Source organism: Oncorhynchus gorbuscha, linkage group LG15 (genome assembly GCF_021184085.1).
Source record: "Oncorhynchus gorbuscha isolate QuinsamMale2020 ecotype Even-year linkage group LG15, OgorEven_v1.0, whole genome shotgun sequence".
NCBI lineage: Eukaryota > Metazoa > Chordata > Actinopteri > Salmoniformes > Salmonidae > Oncorhynchus > Oncorhynchus gorbuscha.
In genome coordinates this window covers 52,653,387-52,669,914 of record NC_060187.1, presented here as the reverse complement: position 1 = coordinate 52,669,914, position 16,528 = coordinate 52,653,387, and the positions used below count along the sequence as shown (strand labels likewise).

At 44.1% G+C, this 16,528-nt stretch overlaps 1 protein-coding gene across 5 annotated transcripts in view; it reads right to left on the bottom strand.

The window, feature by feature from the left end:
• Positions 1-277: 277 nt before the first annotated feature.
• The window catches only part of LOC123997480 (transcription factor HIVEP3-like), a 66,605-nt gene continuing 50,354 nt past the window's right edge, over positions 278-16,528 (bottom strand). For 2 of the 5 annotated variants that reach the window (XM_046301759.1, XM_046301758.1), the window contains 4 exons: positions 11,004-11,179; positions 4,747-4,848; positions 2,457-3,193; positions 278-2,043 (listed from right to left, as the gene is read on the bottom strand). In XM_046301759.1, coding sequence (XP_046157715.1) covers positions 1,474-2,043; positions 2,457-3,193; positions 4,747-4,848; positions 11,004-11,179 — 1,585 coding nt within the window. In that variant the 3' untranslated portion in view covers positions 278-1,473. The remainder of the gene's footprint in view (positions 2,044-2,456; positions 3,194-4,746; positions 4,849-11,003; positions 11,180-16,528) is intronic. The other 3 variants (XM_046301761.1, XM_046301762.1, XM_046301760.1) reach the window with 3 other exon arrangements.

Here is a 16,528-nt window from a genome sequence, read left to right as displayed (position 1 = left end):
TCCTGTCTCTGTGCAGTTTCACCAGATAGGCTGTAATTAGGTTTCACGTTTTGTATTTTGTATAGTTATTTCATGTGTTACTTTTTCTATTAAAGTCATGAGTAACCACTACGCTGCATTTCGGTCCGACTCTCATTCTACAAACGAAGAACGACGTTACAAATTGTTATTTTGTGGAATTCAAACAGAAGCATTCTATATGTATTAATCAATTGTTATTTTAGTTTATCTATTAATGTTTTTTTTTTTTTCAAAAACAAGAACCAGTAAAACAGCCTCAAAGAAGTATGGTGCAATTTTTATTGGTTCAGAGACAAAACATTTGCTGTGTGAAATCTTTAGGGCACTTGTTCCTCCTTGTACCATATCCAATCTTAAAGAGACCTTCCTGTCTATCTCCATTTCAAGTTGTGAGAACATTATGAAAAAGACAGACGTGTTTTTTTCCCTCCAAAATTAAAGTAAAAGAACTTAAACAAGGATCACTTTAGTTAAACAAAATAATAAATATGGAGCACTTCTCTGTTCATAGGCATTACATTGACAAATCTTGTTTTATAAAAAAAATATGACTTCAGTGCATTTTCTTTGCAAAGCGCTCACTGTTCCTTCTATATACCACCTCATATACCATATTTTAAAATACCCTGACATCAATGCAATGGCCTTAAAGGGATAGTTTGGGGTTTTGGCAATTCATTTTCATGTCTCTGCATCCAGTATGAATGAAGGTAGAGGTGCTGTAGTTTCGCAAGCCAATGCTAACTAGCTTAGTGCAAAGACTGGAAGTCTTCAGGTACAGCTGGTTAGCATTGGCTCGCGAAACTACCTCTAATCCTTAACTATCCCTTTAATAAGGATACAAACAGTCATCACGCCACACAGGAACACCCTTCCTGGAAACACAGAGTGCATATCACAGCCTTTTATCTTTGTTTTCATCTCAAGACACAAACCCAGACAGAAAAGGCACAAGTAACTACAGTTTGAGTATTACTGGACAAAGAGACAAAACAACATGTGCATTTATTGTTGATTAAAGATTTTGGTCATTTACAAATGTATTCATATTTATTTTACATATATTCAAATATATATTAAGATAGCAGTATCAATAGAGATACAGAAGGTAAGATCGAGAGATTTAAAGAAATCGTCAAAAAGTAAAAAGTGCATTTTATACCAAACCTGAATATTGCAGAACTAACATTTAAGTTAACAATTGTATTGAAAACTGTATAAAAACAAAGCAATACAAAACCCAAAAACAAGAGTAGCAACAAAAAGCGTAAAGGACACATGACGTATCAAAGGGTGGAGACTAAGTGCTCTGGCCTTGATTGGTTGAGTCTCCGCCTTTAGCTCCTCCCTCTATCAATTCTGAACCAGCCGCTCTGGACCCCAACCCTGGTGGCCCCTGCCTCTCAAACAGCTGTCCAATCCTGTGTGTGGGGGGGGGGGGGGACTGGCTGACTAGGGGGATGGTCCTGCCTGGCCATGTGAGGGCCATCGTTCTCTGGTCTCTGCCTCAGACCTGTGTGAGTGGGAGGAGCTGTGTGAGCTGTCGTATTGCTTTGTGTTTATCATCCTTGGGTCCATCCTACCTTGCTGCGAGGTGGAGGGTTTGGAACGTATGGGTGGGGTTAAACTGGGAATGCACAGCCCTGATTGGCTGGCTCCTACTACTTCCTGGCTGTCTGACCAGTGGTCCTCAGGAGTTCTGAGCCCTTGAGTACTGGGGGTCCTGCACCAGGGGGCTTCCCTCCTGGTCTGGCCCAGTAGAAGCCCTTCCACCGGGGGAGAGGAGGCCGAGGTGGGAGTAGTGGGGTGGGAGCGGGGACGAGCCTGCACCATCTGAATGCCCCCAATGGGGATCATCAGGTAGGGCACCCTGGCCTGCTGTGAGTGCAGTGGCAGGTGGCTGAAGATGCGGTCCATGGACTGGGCTTTAGGGCTGTCACTGGGGGACAGACGGAAAGCTGGGGGGAATGACAGGCAGGGCTCTGGACCAATCTGCCCTTCACTTGGTGTTCCTATCCTCTCCTGTTGGGGGAGCAAGGACCACATCATTACTTCACACAGTAGAACAAAACACTGAACTTGTTTTCACATTGCCTTTGGCTAAACTGGGCTTCCAATGCAGGTTTTAAAATGCAGGGGAGGGAAGCAACAAGACGCAACCACAGGCATTAAACACCATCAGCCATCAAAAGTACAAAGTATAGCATAGTTATGTATTTAGGCCTCTGCTATTTTCATATAGTGAGTGTTAGCTTAGTACCAAAAGGGAAATTAGTCTGCAATAAGAATTACGTTTACTACTGACCATTACTGACAATGTAGTTATGTGGAGGGATGGCTAATTACATCTCATTTTGTAACTGACAAGAATAACTGTGGATTAAAATAACATGAAAAACTACAGGATCAGAAAGTGAATTAAATACATAACTTACCATTGAACCCACCTGTCTGCGATCGCTGGCCATCATACTGGGGATGTCCCATGGCAAACGACTGGGTGAGCATCGAGGTCTATGCTGAAGCCCCAGGGGCGAGGGAGAGGCCCGGGCCCACAACACCCGATACTGGCTAGGGGACATTGGCCGGAGAGGGGAGAGAGGCCGCATAGGGTTCAGGGGGGATAGAGCTCTGATGGGGGATGGTCCTCTCTTGGAGGAAGGCGAGAGGTGTCGGTTGTGGGAGGCCAGCTCCCGTCTGGGGGAAAGGCTTCGGATGGGAGAGCAGCTTTCACTGCTAGGGGAGAATGCCCTGGGGGAGGTGTCCCAGCCCCGGCGGGAGAACAGTGCTCTCCGGCTTTTTGGAGAGGAAGCATGCCCGCTGGGCCACAGTCTGCGGGTGGGAGAGAGCTCCTGGCTGGGACAGGGGCTGGGATCTGGCTGGGGTTCTGGGGCTGAGGGGTCAGGCGTGCCCTGCTGGGACTGTCTTCCGCTGCTGGAGTGCCCCCTTGCAGACAGACTGCAGTTGGAGGAGCAGGATGAGGGCGGCTCATCATGAGATGAGGACTCTTCTTCTTCCTCATCATCGTCCTCCTCTGAATCATCCACGTCAGAGAACTGGTGCTCATCCTGGTCCTCGGAGCCAGACAAATGCTCTTCAATACCTCCTGATGAGAAGAGGGGGAAACTTACACAAAGCCCAATTCTCCAAACTTCAGTCCTCCAGGCTACACCTAAATTAACACAGTTGTGTTCAGTAGTCACAAAATGGAAGAAAGCAGTCAGAAACAGAGTGAAACGGGAGGGTACTATCAGAACTTGTCCAATACGAAACACTTGGTCTAAACTAGTTCCAGATTGAATGGCAAGACTGAAAACCAGCAGACAATTCAGCTCTCCAGATGCGGAATTCATCTAAGTCACTCTGGACTTACAGTGAGCTCCAAAAGTATTTGGATACTGACATTTGTTGTTGTTTTGGCTCTGTACTCCAGCACTTTGGATTTGACTATGAGCTTCAATAAAAATAGAATATGTTTCTAAACTCTTCTACATTAATGTGGACGCTACCATGATTACAGATAGTACTGAATGAATCGTGAAAAATTATAAGTGAGAAAGTTAGACGCACAAATACGCTAACCTCCCCTTCTATTGTAATGGTGAGAGGTTAGCATGTCTTGGGGGCATAATTCTTGTGTCTAACTTTCGCACTCATCATTATTCACGATTCATTCAGGAATATCCATAATCATGGTAGAATCCACATTTACGTAGAAGTGTTTAGAAAATTATATTCTTATTTACAATAAAAGTGACTCCAAAATGACAATACATTATTTACCATTCATTACTATTGTGCAAAAACATTTCTTAACACAATCAAAAACTTAAAATGCATTCAACAAGTTTGTAGAGTGATGTAATCATTGCATGCTAGGAATATGGGACCAAATTCTAAAACTTGGACTACTTTAAAACACATAACTAAATGTGTCCCAATACTTTTGGTCCCTGAAAATGAGGGGACTACGTACAAAATGTGCTGTAAATTTCTAAACGGTTCCCCAGATTTGGATGAAATTACCCTCAAATTAAAGCTGACAGTCTGCACTTTAACCTCCTAGTCATTATATCATTTCAAACCCAAATTGGTGGAGTGCAGAACCAAAACATAAAAACAATTGGGCACTACCCACAATACTTGGAGCTCACTGTATATAAACACACATTCATACACACAAACACATGAAATGGGCACAAGGACCAGGACAGGCTGGCTTCCTATCCAACATAACATTCTATCAAACTGATGTTATAAATAGCAAGCAGACGGACAAGGTTTGATTTAATGGAATCGTGCTGCTGTTTCCATTCATGAAGTCTAACAGCTGGCTTTTGAATGGAAGGGTTATTTGAATGGGCTGTCCTCGGCTCAGTGTTGACTGCAGTCTGCTACCGGGAGGGATTGAGAGAGGGATGGGTGGCATTGAGCCTGCACAGAGAGGGGGTGGATGTGAATGTCTGGAATGCTGTTCTTTAAAGGCCAGGACTGCAGCCTTGAAAACAACACTGTACATCTCTCCCATCCTGCACCAGAAACAGACTCTATGGAATGTATTTGGCCATGTATTTTTTATGTATTAATTTAATATTTTTCATTTCTCTTTAGCACGACAGAGGAACGAGAATAGCAACATATTGCCTTACATATCCAACATACATGTCATGCCCAGTTCCAGGAAAGATGTTTGATGGGTGAAGTTTCCTCCCTATGTTATTGTACCTGCTTCCTCGGTCTCTGGCTCGTCCAATGAAGACCCAGATGTTTCCATTGACTGGCACTTCTTCCCATGAGCCTTGGACTTCATGTGCTTGGTAAGGTTCCCTATGAAGACAAGGAAAACAAGAACAGAAAGCCACATTTGACTGAACCCGGAGCAGGGTAGATGAGGAATAATTGATGGTGCGGGGAGAGACCAGAGTACAACCAAATAGTCGAACATAGCTAGGTTTGCAAAATTCTGGGAACTTTTGGAATATTCCTGGAATCAGGAGAGAATCCAGAAACCTCCAACCAAAATTTCTGTAATACCAGGGAATTCATTGAAAGTTCCCTGAATTTTGCAACCCTAAGCCATTTCCCAGTCATTTTTAGATGGAATGTCACAGCCCGCCCGTGAGGAAAACCACCTCTTGTTATCTAGGTTACCCCCATTGGCTCACAGCAAAAACGTGACCTTTTTAAAACTGAATTTTCTTGTCTGCTTGTTTTAGTCAACTACAAAATTACACTTAAGTACAACATGTCTAAAGATTACTTTTCAACATTCTCATTACTAAAAGTAATATTGTAGGGCTTCCCTCATGCCCCTTTTCATGACGCATGAGGCCTTCTGTCTTCTGGTAGGCCATCATTGTAAATAATAATTTGTTCTTCAATAAGGTTCATATGTTTTTATACATTTGCAAAAAAAAACAACTATTAACTAAATTATTGGGTATTGTGTGTAGATTGATGAGGGATTAAAAAAACAATTTTAGAATATGGCTGTAATGTAATAAAATGTGGAAAAAGGCAAAAGGGTCTGAATACTTTATTTCCATTTAAGTCATTTAGCAGACGCTCTTATCCAGAGCGACTTACAAATTGGTGCGTTCACCTTATGACATCCAGTGGAGCAGCCACTTTACAATAGTGCATCTAAATCTTTTAAGGGGGGGTGAGAAGGATTACTTTATCCTATCCTAGGTATTCCTTAAAGAGGTGGGGTTTCAGATGTGTCTCCGGAAGGTGGTGATTGACTCCGCTGTCCTGGCGTCGTGAAGGAGTTTGTTCCACCATTGGGGGGCCAGAGCAGCGAACAGTTTTGACTGGGCTGAGCGGGAACTGTACTTCCTCAGTGGTTTGGGAGGCGAGCAGGCCAGAGGTGGATGAACGCAGTGCCCTTGTTTGGGTGTAGGGCCTGATCAGAGCCTGGAGGTACTGAGGTGCCGTTCCCCTCACAGCTCCGTAGGCAAGCACCATGGTCTTGTAGCGGATGCGAGCTTCAACTGGAAGCCAGTGGAGAGAACGGAGGAGCGGGGTGACGTGAGAGAACTTGGGAAGGTTGAACACCAGACGGGCTGCGGCGTTCTGGATGAGTTGTAGGGGTTTAATGGCACAGGCAGGGAGCCCAGCCAACAGCGAGTTGCAGTAATCCAGACGGGAGATGACAAGTGCCTGGATTAGGACCTGCGCCGCTTCCTGTGTGAGGCAGGGTCGTACTCTGCGGATGTTGTAGAGCATGAACCTACAGGAACGGGCCACCGCCTTGATGTTAGTTGAGAACTACAGGGTGTTGTCCAGGATCACGCCAAGGTTCTTAGCGCTCTGGGAGGAGGACACAATGGAGTTGTCAACCGTGATGGCGAGATCATGGAACGGGCAGTCCTTCCCCGGGAGGAAGAGCAGCTCCGTCTTGCCGAGGTTCAGCTTGAGGAGGTGATCCGTCATCCACACTGATATGTCTGCCAGACATGCAGAGATGCGATTCGCCACCTGGTCATCAGAAGGGGGAAAGGAGAAGATTAATTGTGTGTCGTCTGCATAGCAATGATAGGAGAGACCATGTGAGGTTATGACAGAGCCAAGTGACTTGGTGTATAGCGAGAATAGGAGAGGGCCTAGAACAGAGCCCTGGGGGACACCAGTGGTAAGAGCGCGTGGTGAGGAGACAGATTCTCGCCACGCCACCTGGTAGGAGCGACCTGTCAGGTAGGATGCAATCCAAGCGTGGGCCGCGCCGGAGATGCCCAACTCGGGGAGAGGAGGATGGAGAGGAGGATCTGATGGTTCACAGTATCGAAGGCAGCCGTCTAGAAGGATGAGAGCAGAGGAGAGAGAGTTAGCTTTAGCAGTGCGGAGCGCCTCCGTGATACAGAGAAGAGCAGTCTCAGTTGAATGACTAGTCTTGAAACCTGACTGATTTGGATCAAGAAGGTCATTCAGAGAGAGATAGCGGGAGAGCTGGCCAAGGACGGCACGTTCAAGAGTTTGAGAGAAAAGAAAGAAGGGATACTGGTCTGTAGTTGTTGACATCGGAGGGATCGAGTGTAGGTTTTTTCAGAAGGGGCGCAACTCTCGCTCTCTTGAAGACGGAAGGGACGTAGCCAGCAGTCAGGGATGAGTTGATGAGCGAGGTGAGGTAAGGGAGAAGGTCTCCGGAAATGGTCTGGAGAAGAGAGGGGATAGGGTCAAGCGGGCAGGTTGTTGGGCGGCCGGCCGTCACAAGACGCGAGATTTCATCTGGAGAGAGAGGGGGAGAAAGAGGTCAGAGCACAGGGTAGGGCAGTGTGAGCAGAACCAGCGGTGTCGTTTGACTTAGCAAACGAGGATCGGATGTCGTCGACCCTCTTTTCAAAATGGTTGACGAAGTCATCTGCAGAGAGGGAGGAGGGGGGGGGGGGGGAGGATTCAGGAGGGAGGAGAAGGTGGCAAAGAGCTTCCTAGGGTTAGAGGCAGATGCTTGGAATTTAGAGTGGTAGAAAGTGGCTTCAGCAGCAGAGACAGAGGAGGAAAATGTAGAGAGGAGGGAGTGAAAGGATGCCAGGTCCGCAGGGAGGCGAGTTTTCCTCCATTTCCGCTCGGCTGCCCGGAGCCCTGTTCTGTGAGCTCGCAATGAGTCGTCGAGCCACGGAGTGGGAGGGGAGTACCGAGCCGGCCTGGAGGATAGGGGACATAGAGAGTCAAAGGATGCAGAAAGGGAGGAGAGGAGGGTTGAGGAGGCAGAATCAGGAGATAGGTTGGAGAAGGTTTGAGCAGAGGGAAGAGATGATAGGATGGAAGAGGAGAGAGTAGCGGGGGAGAGAGAGCGAAGGTTGGGACGGCGCGATACCATCCGAGTAGGGGCAGTGTGGGAAGTGTTGGATGAGAGCGAGAGGGAAAAGGATACAAGGTCCAATCAATTCCGAATGCACTGTAGCTATGCGTGTGAAACTTTTCATCACAGGTAAGACATTTAACATGTTTAGTGTAGACCGTTTATAACTCCACTCACTACTGGTATAGTCTGTTTGTTTATGTTGTTGGTTTTGGCTAATGTTCCAGTCGGTAGGTAGCTAGCACTCACGTGGCTGCTAGCACTGTCATTTTTTTTTTAACTAGGCAAGTCAGTTAAAGACCATTAGCTATGCGACTTGAAACTGAGCTCAGGTGCATTCTGTTTACGTTCATCATCCTTGAGATGTTTCTACAACTTGAACTAATTAAATTGATTGGACATGGTTTTGAAAGGCACACAACTGTCTGTATAAGGTCCTACAGTTGACAGTGAATGTCAGAGAAAAACCAAGCCATGAAGGTCGAACGAATTGTCCGTAGAGCTCCGAGACAGGATTGTTTCGAGGCACAGATCTGGGGAAGGGTACAAAAACATTTATGCAGCATTGAAGATCTCCAAGAACACAGTGGCCTTCATTCTTAAATGGAAGAAGTTTGGAACCACCAAGACTCTTTCTAGAGCTGGACACCCAGCCAAACTGAGCAATCGGGAGAGAAGGGCTTTGGTCAGGAAGGTGACCAAAAACCCGATGGTCACTGACAGAGCTCCTGAGTTCCTCTGTTGAGATGGGAGAATCTTCCAGAAGGACAAGCATGCAGCACTCCACCAATCAGACCTTAATGATAGAGTGGCCAGACAGAAGCCACTCCTCAGTAAAAGGCACATTACAGCCCGCTTGGAGTTAGTCAAAAGGCACCTAAAGACTCTCAGACCATGAGAAACAAGATTCTCTGGGCTGATGAAACCAATAATGAACTATTTAGCCTGAATGCCAAGTGTCACATCTGGAGGAAACCGGACACCATCCCTACAGTAAAGTATATGGTGGTGGCAGCATCATGCTGTGGGGATGTTGTTCAGCAGACAACGCAGGAGCCCGGACTTTCAACCCAATCGAACATCTCTGGAGAGACCTGAAAATTGCTGACAGAGCTTGAGAGGATCTGCAGAGAAGAATGGGAGAAACTCCCCAAATACAAGTGTGCCAAGTTTGTAGTGTCATACCAAAGAAGACTTAAGGTTATTATCGCTGCCAAAGGTGCGAGTACCAAGTACTGAGTAAAGGGTCTGAAAACTTATGTAAATGTGATGTCAGTTTTTATTTTTATTTTATTAATTCGCAACAATTTCTAAAAACCTGTTTTTGCTTTGTCATAATGGGGTATTGTGTGTAGATTGAGGGGATTTTTTTTTTGGTTGATCCATTTTAGAAATAAATTTTAGGATAAGACTAATGTAACAAAATGTGTAAAAAGTCAAATGGTTTGAATACTTTCTGAATGCACTTTACGTGTAGCCTACTTGGGAACCGGATCCCATATTTTCCATGTCGAATAGCCTGAAGCCACATGGCTCTTCTCGCAGGCTCTATTTCCTTATGTTGTTTTTACCTGGTTATTTGTTCATTGAACAAGACAGCAGTTTTTTACATTTATTTTTTATTTCAGCTTTATTTAACCAGGAAGGCAAGTTGAGAACAAGTTCTCATTTACAATTGCGACCTGGCCAAGATAAAGAAAAATAAGTCTATATACAATGTGAGCAAATGAGGTGAGATAAGGGAGGTAAAGGCAAAAAAGGCCATAATATAATATAATAATAATAATATAATAATAATATATAATATAATAATAATAAATGCCATTTAGCAGACGCTTTTATCCAAAGCGACTTACAGTCATGTGTGCATACATTCTACGTATGGGTGGTCCCGGGAATCGAACCCACTACCCTGGCGTTACAAGCGCCATGCTCTACCAACTGAGCTACAGAAGGACCATGGTGGCAAAGTAAATACAATATAGCAAGTAAAACACTGGAATGGTAGATTTGCAGTGGAAGAATGTGCAAAGTAGAAATAGAAATAATGGGGGGTGCAAAGGAACTAAATAAATAAATAAATACAGTAGGGGAAGAGGTAGTTGCTTGGGCTAAATTATAGATGGGCTATGTACAGGTGCAGTAATCTGTGAGCTGCTCTGACAGCTGGTGCTTTAAGCTAGTGAGGGAGATAAGTGTTTCCAATTTCAGAGATTTTTGTAGTTTGTTCGTGGTGGGTAGTATATGGGGCTTTGGTGACAAAACGGATGGCACTGTGATAGACTGCATCCAATTTATTGAGTAGGGTATTGGAGGCTATTTTGTAAATGACATCGCCGAACTCGAGGATCGGTAGGATGGTCAGTTTTACGAGGGTATGTGGCAGCATGAGTGAAGGATGCTTTGTTGCGAAATAGGAAGCCAATTCTAGATTTAACTTTGGATTGGAGATGTTTGATGTGAGTCTGGAAGGAGAGTTTACAGTCTAACCAGACACCTAGGTATTTGTAGTCGTCCACATATTCTAAGTCAGAACCGTCCAGAGTAGTGATGCTGGACAGGCGGGCAGGTGCAGGCAGCGATCTTTTGAAAAGCATGCATTTAGTTTTACTTGTATTTAAGAGCAGTTGGAGGCCACGGAAGGAGAGTTGTATGGCATTGAAGCTCGTCTGGAGGGTTGTTAACACAGTGTCCAACGAAGGGCCAGAAGTATACAGAATGGTGTCGTCTGCATAGAGGTGGAACAGAGACTCACCAGCAGCAAGAGCGACATCATTGATGTATACAGAGAAGAGAGTCAGCCCAAGAATTGAACCCTGTGGCACCCCCATAGAGACTGCCAGAGGCCCGGACAACAGGCCCTCCGATTTGACACACTGAACTCTATCAGAGAAGTAGTTGGTGAACCAGGCGAGGCAATCATTTGAGAAACCAAGGCTATCGAGTCTGCTGATGAGGTTGTGGTGATTGACAGAGTCGAAAGCCTTGGCCAGGTCAATGAATACGGCTGCACAGTATTGTTTCTTATCGATGGCGGTTAAGATATCGTTATGGACCTCGAGCGTGGCTGAGGTGCACCCATGACCAGCTCTGAAACCAGATTGCATAGCGGAGAAGGTGCGGTGGGATTCGAAATGGTCGGTAATTTGTTTGTAGAAAGGTCACACCTTCTCTTTCTCACCTTTGGTTTTGAAGGCGAAGTTGCAGTGTTTGCAGATGTAGGGCCGGAGATCCGTGTGTGTCCGAATGTGCTTCCTTAGCATGCTGGGCTTCTTACTGCGGATCCCGCACTCTCCGCACACATACTTTCCTCTTCCGCGACCCCGCACATACACATACTCCTCATTAGACCTGTACCTGACGGGAAAGAGGGGGAGAGGAAGTGGGGGGAGAGAGATTGAGAAATTAAAACAAAATACATAGTAAGTTAAAAGTAGGTAAAGATAGCTCCCTGGGCCTAGTCTACACAAGGCACTCTTCACATCAGAACGGGTTAGCCCCACTAAGTCCCCCTGTAGTTTGCTCTCTCCAGCCTGTCTACGCCCATAGCAGGCAGGCAGGTAGACAGAGAACCCAACCTTTATCCTCAGTTTTGTTGGCTCGGCCAACAACAACAGCAGCAGCTATACAGAGGGAAGCCTGGCTTTAGCCAACTGCCCCAAAACTACAATACTTAAAAAATCCAACTCTACATTTAGCCCTACTCTATAAAAGACTAGTTTATATGTTGTTTTTAATGCTTACGGAAATACTATGCACTACCCAACTCGATGTACACATCTTTAAATAGAGAATTTGTCATACAGTATACTAGATCAACATGAATAAAGATCAGTATTCACATTGAGCTTTCCAATGAGGCAACAACAGTACTTTGAACACATTATTACTCAACTGAGAAACAGTCTCCAGAGTGCCATTCTATTGCATTCACTCAGTACAGCCTGTGTCTGCACACTGACACATTTCGTGGCATGGCTAAAAATATTGCCTCACATTTCCAGCAGAGTGAGACTCAAGCTGCACACATCTGCCTTTCAATCGGGGGCACTCACGGTGTTCCTGCAAGGAAGCTGACAAAACATTCCCAGTTGTACAATGGCATAACTGATAGAGTAAACAGATGTGACGAAGCACAACTCTTCCTATAGCTTTAGATGTTGCTGCTTTGAAATTCACAGTCCCCAACGGATGGTGATAATGCCATGGATGGAATGCAACAGTGTTTTCAGTCACTGCTGTGAGTGCAGGCACACGGCATACACCCAGCAGGAGAAACAGGACAAAATAAGTGAAACATTACCTTAACGGACAATTTCAATCAGTTTCTGGTTGTCATGAATGTGACTGTGAATTATGGTAAAGCCTGCATCCTGTTGAACTTCATACAATACAATATGATAAACACACTGATCATGACCTCATAGGATAACAGTGGAATGAGCCAAAGCTGACTAGGTCACCAAGCCAATGAGAAAATGTGACAATGTATTTACTCCATAAAAATGTATGTGTGGCTATGAGCAACTAGACAGTTGCAGCTGCACTAAATGCAGATTAAGGAGATTAAATCCAATATTCCGCTGTCACAGAGGACGCCCACGGCTCCTTTAGTTTATGAGAAAAGCGACAGCGAGGGAAAAGCCTGTCATGTTACAGCATCTGTTTCTCCAACTGAATAATGTTAATGTGCTCCAGAGAGCCAGTTTTCATGCTAAAATCACCTTTTAAATTGATAGCGTTACTCAATTTTTTTTGTTGAGATTTGGGCATGGAAAAAAAGGTCTCCCAAAAAGCTAATGTTGCCAAATCTTTGCAATGGCTAGTTTCAGAAAGCCAAAGTGTGGATTGCAGTTACTCCTTTTCCATAGACTACTTTCAATTTAAACAAATATTTACATATGTAAAATCACTAAACTATCCATTTAAGGTCAAAGCTTTATGGCTTGTAAATTGTAAACCCCTGTTAGCAACCACTGATGATAGTTATAGATGTGGGGGGGACATAACCTGTCGGTGGTCCATCTATAGCTAATTTCCTGCATTTCTACACAATCCAATATGCCATCTCTATTTAGAACAACAAAAAGTAAACAAAAATGCCCCCAGTCTTCAAGCTTGGTAAGAGATCATTATTAAATATGTTTAAGTCATTGATAAGACTGAACTAGATCAAAGGAAATGCAATAATCAATGTTGCACCTTTAAACAATAACATAACAAATTAACAAAAAGACAAAGACTTGATTGTCTTTATTAAGACATCATCTATATAACATTTCTGCCAGACTGCCCAGCCAGCCCGAGCCGCCTGCAACCCCGAACCACCACCAGTCTAGTACATAACGCAACTTTTTCTCAACACAATATACATTAACACATAGAAACAGCAAATCCTCCATATAATTAATCTCATAGGCCTAATAGTACTGTAGAGCTCCTTTTACATGCACACAAAATAGCTGGGTCACCCCATCTTGTTCCTAGGGGTCCAACACCCTGCAGCGCCCCAACCCAACACACCCCACTCAGCTTTAGGATCGTAGAGAAACATAAATGATCGGTTTTGGGTGTGTTAGGCCAAGGCCAGAGTGACAACCCACAAGATGGAAGACCCCTAGGGCCAGGTTTGAGCAGTCCAGCAGCTAGGGATTGACAAAAAAAGGCATCTCCCCTGACTTGGGCATGTTTTCAATAGACTCCTTTTGTACTACTACATTACATATAAGGCATCCAGACCTTATGAAAGTGCCCAGTATACCCTTAATAAATAAATTCTGGTGATACATAACTTGATATTTCTACCATCCATTATGACATTGAGGGAGGATAACCAACCTTCCAATTAATGGCAATGCCTATAAATACTTGGTTAAACAGTTTCTTCGGATAAGTCTCCAGTATCAACATTTCCAAGCAATCAAAAACAGGGAGAAGGGAATCTGTAGACATGCTGAGGTAAAATAACATACTATTTGCCAGAATTCAGCCAGCCCTCACAAGACCATAACTTGTGCATATATGTCCCCTTTTGAGTTTTACACCTCCAGCAGAGGAATTACACTTCTGAGGGCATGTAATTAAGTTTCACTGTCTTAAAACTGCAGTAATTTATGTCTGAGATTATATGAACATGACTGGGCATTCAAACATATCTGAATCCATGAATCATCATCAATAGCTTCCACTAGGTCTTCCTAATACTTTTGTTTTACATGTTTTGTGTCATTGGGAAAGCCTCTATCAACCCTTGGTATAGTTTGGAAATAAACTTGGTTTTTCAGACTGCCTTCAAGATTGAAACTATTTTAAATATCTGGTTTGTCCAGTGGTTGCTGCACAGAGAGAATAAAGTATTGCATCTCCAAAAATGTATCTCAGCTCTGTCACAGACTGGATCTTCCCTGGCTGCCTGACCCTGCTGAGACCCCTGTCACAATCTGATTCCCGTAAGATGAGGCATGACAAAGAAATACCTTCTTGGTGTACGTTTATAAATTATATTATCCAAGAATAGAATCATGGTTTCATCGTTGGATCCAGGTCTGGCGTGATTGAGGCAAAAAATAATAGCTAACATTAACCAACTTTTGACCAGCTCTCTCTCGAATGGTACACCAACTTGCGAAAGCTAGCCCTGTTCACGTACTTCTGTTGAAACGAGACAAAACAAAGACTACAAAACATTTCCACACAAACCACAACAGCTGTTAGAAATATAGTAATAATAGCCACCTCATATTGCTATCTGATAGATGGCTAGGCACTAGGGCTGAACTGGCTGTGGTAGCTAGCTACTAGAGATTTAATTAATTCACCTCAGTTGATGGGTGATGAAACATTAGCTAACGTTATATATCAGTTACACTAGCGCTACTAGCTTAGCACTGGGAATATTCACAAATGTAGTATTTTTTCGTGTTAAATTGAACAAAAGTTACCTGCCAGCTACATTAATCAACAAAATATTAGCCTGTTTCAGCTCTGCTTGCTTTTACAATCCGGAAGAAACGAGAACACCACATACAGTGCCTTCGGAAAGTATTGAGATCCCTTGACCTTTTCCACATTTTGCTACATTACAACATTATTCTAAAATTGATTAAATTACCAAAACTCCTCCGCAATCTACACACAATACCCCATAATGACAAAGCAAAACATGTTGATTTTTTTGGTGCAAACTTATAAGATATAAAAAAGAGAAATACCTTAGAAGTATTCAGACCCTTTGCTTTGAGACTCAAAATTGAGCTCAGGAGCATCCTGTTTCCATTGATCATCCTTGAGAAGTTTCTACAACTTGATTGGAGTCTACCTGTGGTAAATTCAATCGATTGGACATGATTTGGAAAGGCACACACCTGTCTATATAAAGGTCCCAGAGTTGACAGTGCATGTCAGAACAAAAACCATGCCATGAGGTCGAAGGAATTGTCCGTAGACCTCTGAGACAGGATTGCGTCGAGGCACAGATCTTGGGAAGGGTACCAAAAATTGTCTGCAGCATTGAAGGTACAAGAACACAGTGGCCTCTATCTTTCTTAAATAGAAAAAGTTTAGAACCAAAAATAATCTTCCTAGAGCCGACTGCCCGGCTAAACTGAGCAATCAGGGGAGAAGGACCTTGGTCAGGGGGGTGACCAAGAACCCAATGGTCAGTCTGACATAGGTCTAGAGTTCCTCTGTGGAGATGGGAGAACCTTCCAGAAGGCCAACCATCTCTGCAGCACCCCACCAAATCAGGCCTTCATGGTAGAGTGGCCAGACAGAAGCTACTCCTCAGTAAAAGGAACACGACAGCCTGCTTGGAGTTTGCCAAAAGGCACCTAAAACTCTCAGATAATGAGAAACAAGATTCTCTGGTCTGATGAAACCAATATTGAACATTTTGGCCTGAATACCAAGCGAAACCTGGCACATCTCTATGGTGAAGATTGGTAGTGACAGCATCATGCTGTGGGGGTGTTTTCAGAGGCAGGGACTGGGAGACTAGTCACGATTGAACAAAGATGAATGGAGCAAAGTACAGATATATCCTTGATGAAAACCTGCTCCAGAGCGCTCAGGACCTCAGACTGGGTTGAAAGTTCACCTTCCAACAGAAAAACAACCCTAAGCACACAGCCAAGCCAATGCAGGAGTGGCTTTGGGACAAGTCTCAATGTCCCTGCATGGCCCAGCTAGAGCCCGAACTTGAACCCGATCTAACATCTCTGGATAGACCTGAAAATATCTGTGAAGCAGTGCTCCCCATCCAACCAGAGAGCTTGAGAGGATCTGCAGAGAAGAATGGGAGAAACTCCCCAAATACAGGTGTGCCAATCTTTTAGCGTCATACCCAAGAAGACGCCTTGGCTGTAATTGCTGCCAAAGGTGCTTCAACAAAGTACTGAGTAAAGGGTCTGAATACTTATGGAAATGTGATATTTAGTTTTTGAATTTTTTTATAAATTAGCTAACATTTATAAAAACCTGTTTTGGCTTAGTCATTATGGGGTATTGTCTGTAGATTGAGGGGCAATTTCTTTAAGAATAAGGATGTAACCTAATAAAAATGTGGAAAAAGTGTCTGAATACTTTCCGAAGGCACTGTACACACCGACAGCAGCTGCCAATGTTCAGCTAGTGGTGGGGAGACGACTCCTTGTCCATCGACTCCCATTTCTGGGTTTCAAGCTTGGGTTTCAAGCTTAGATTCTGCTA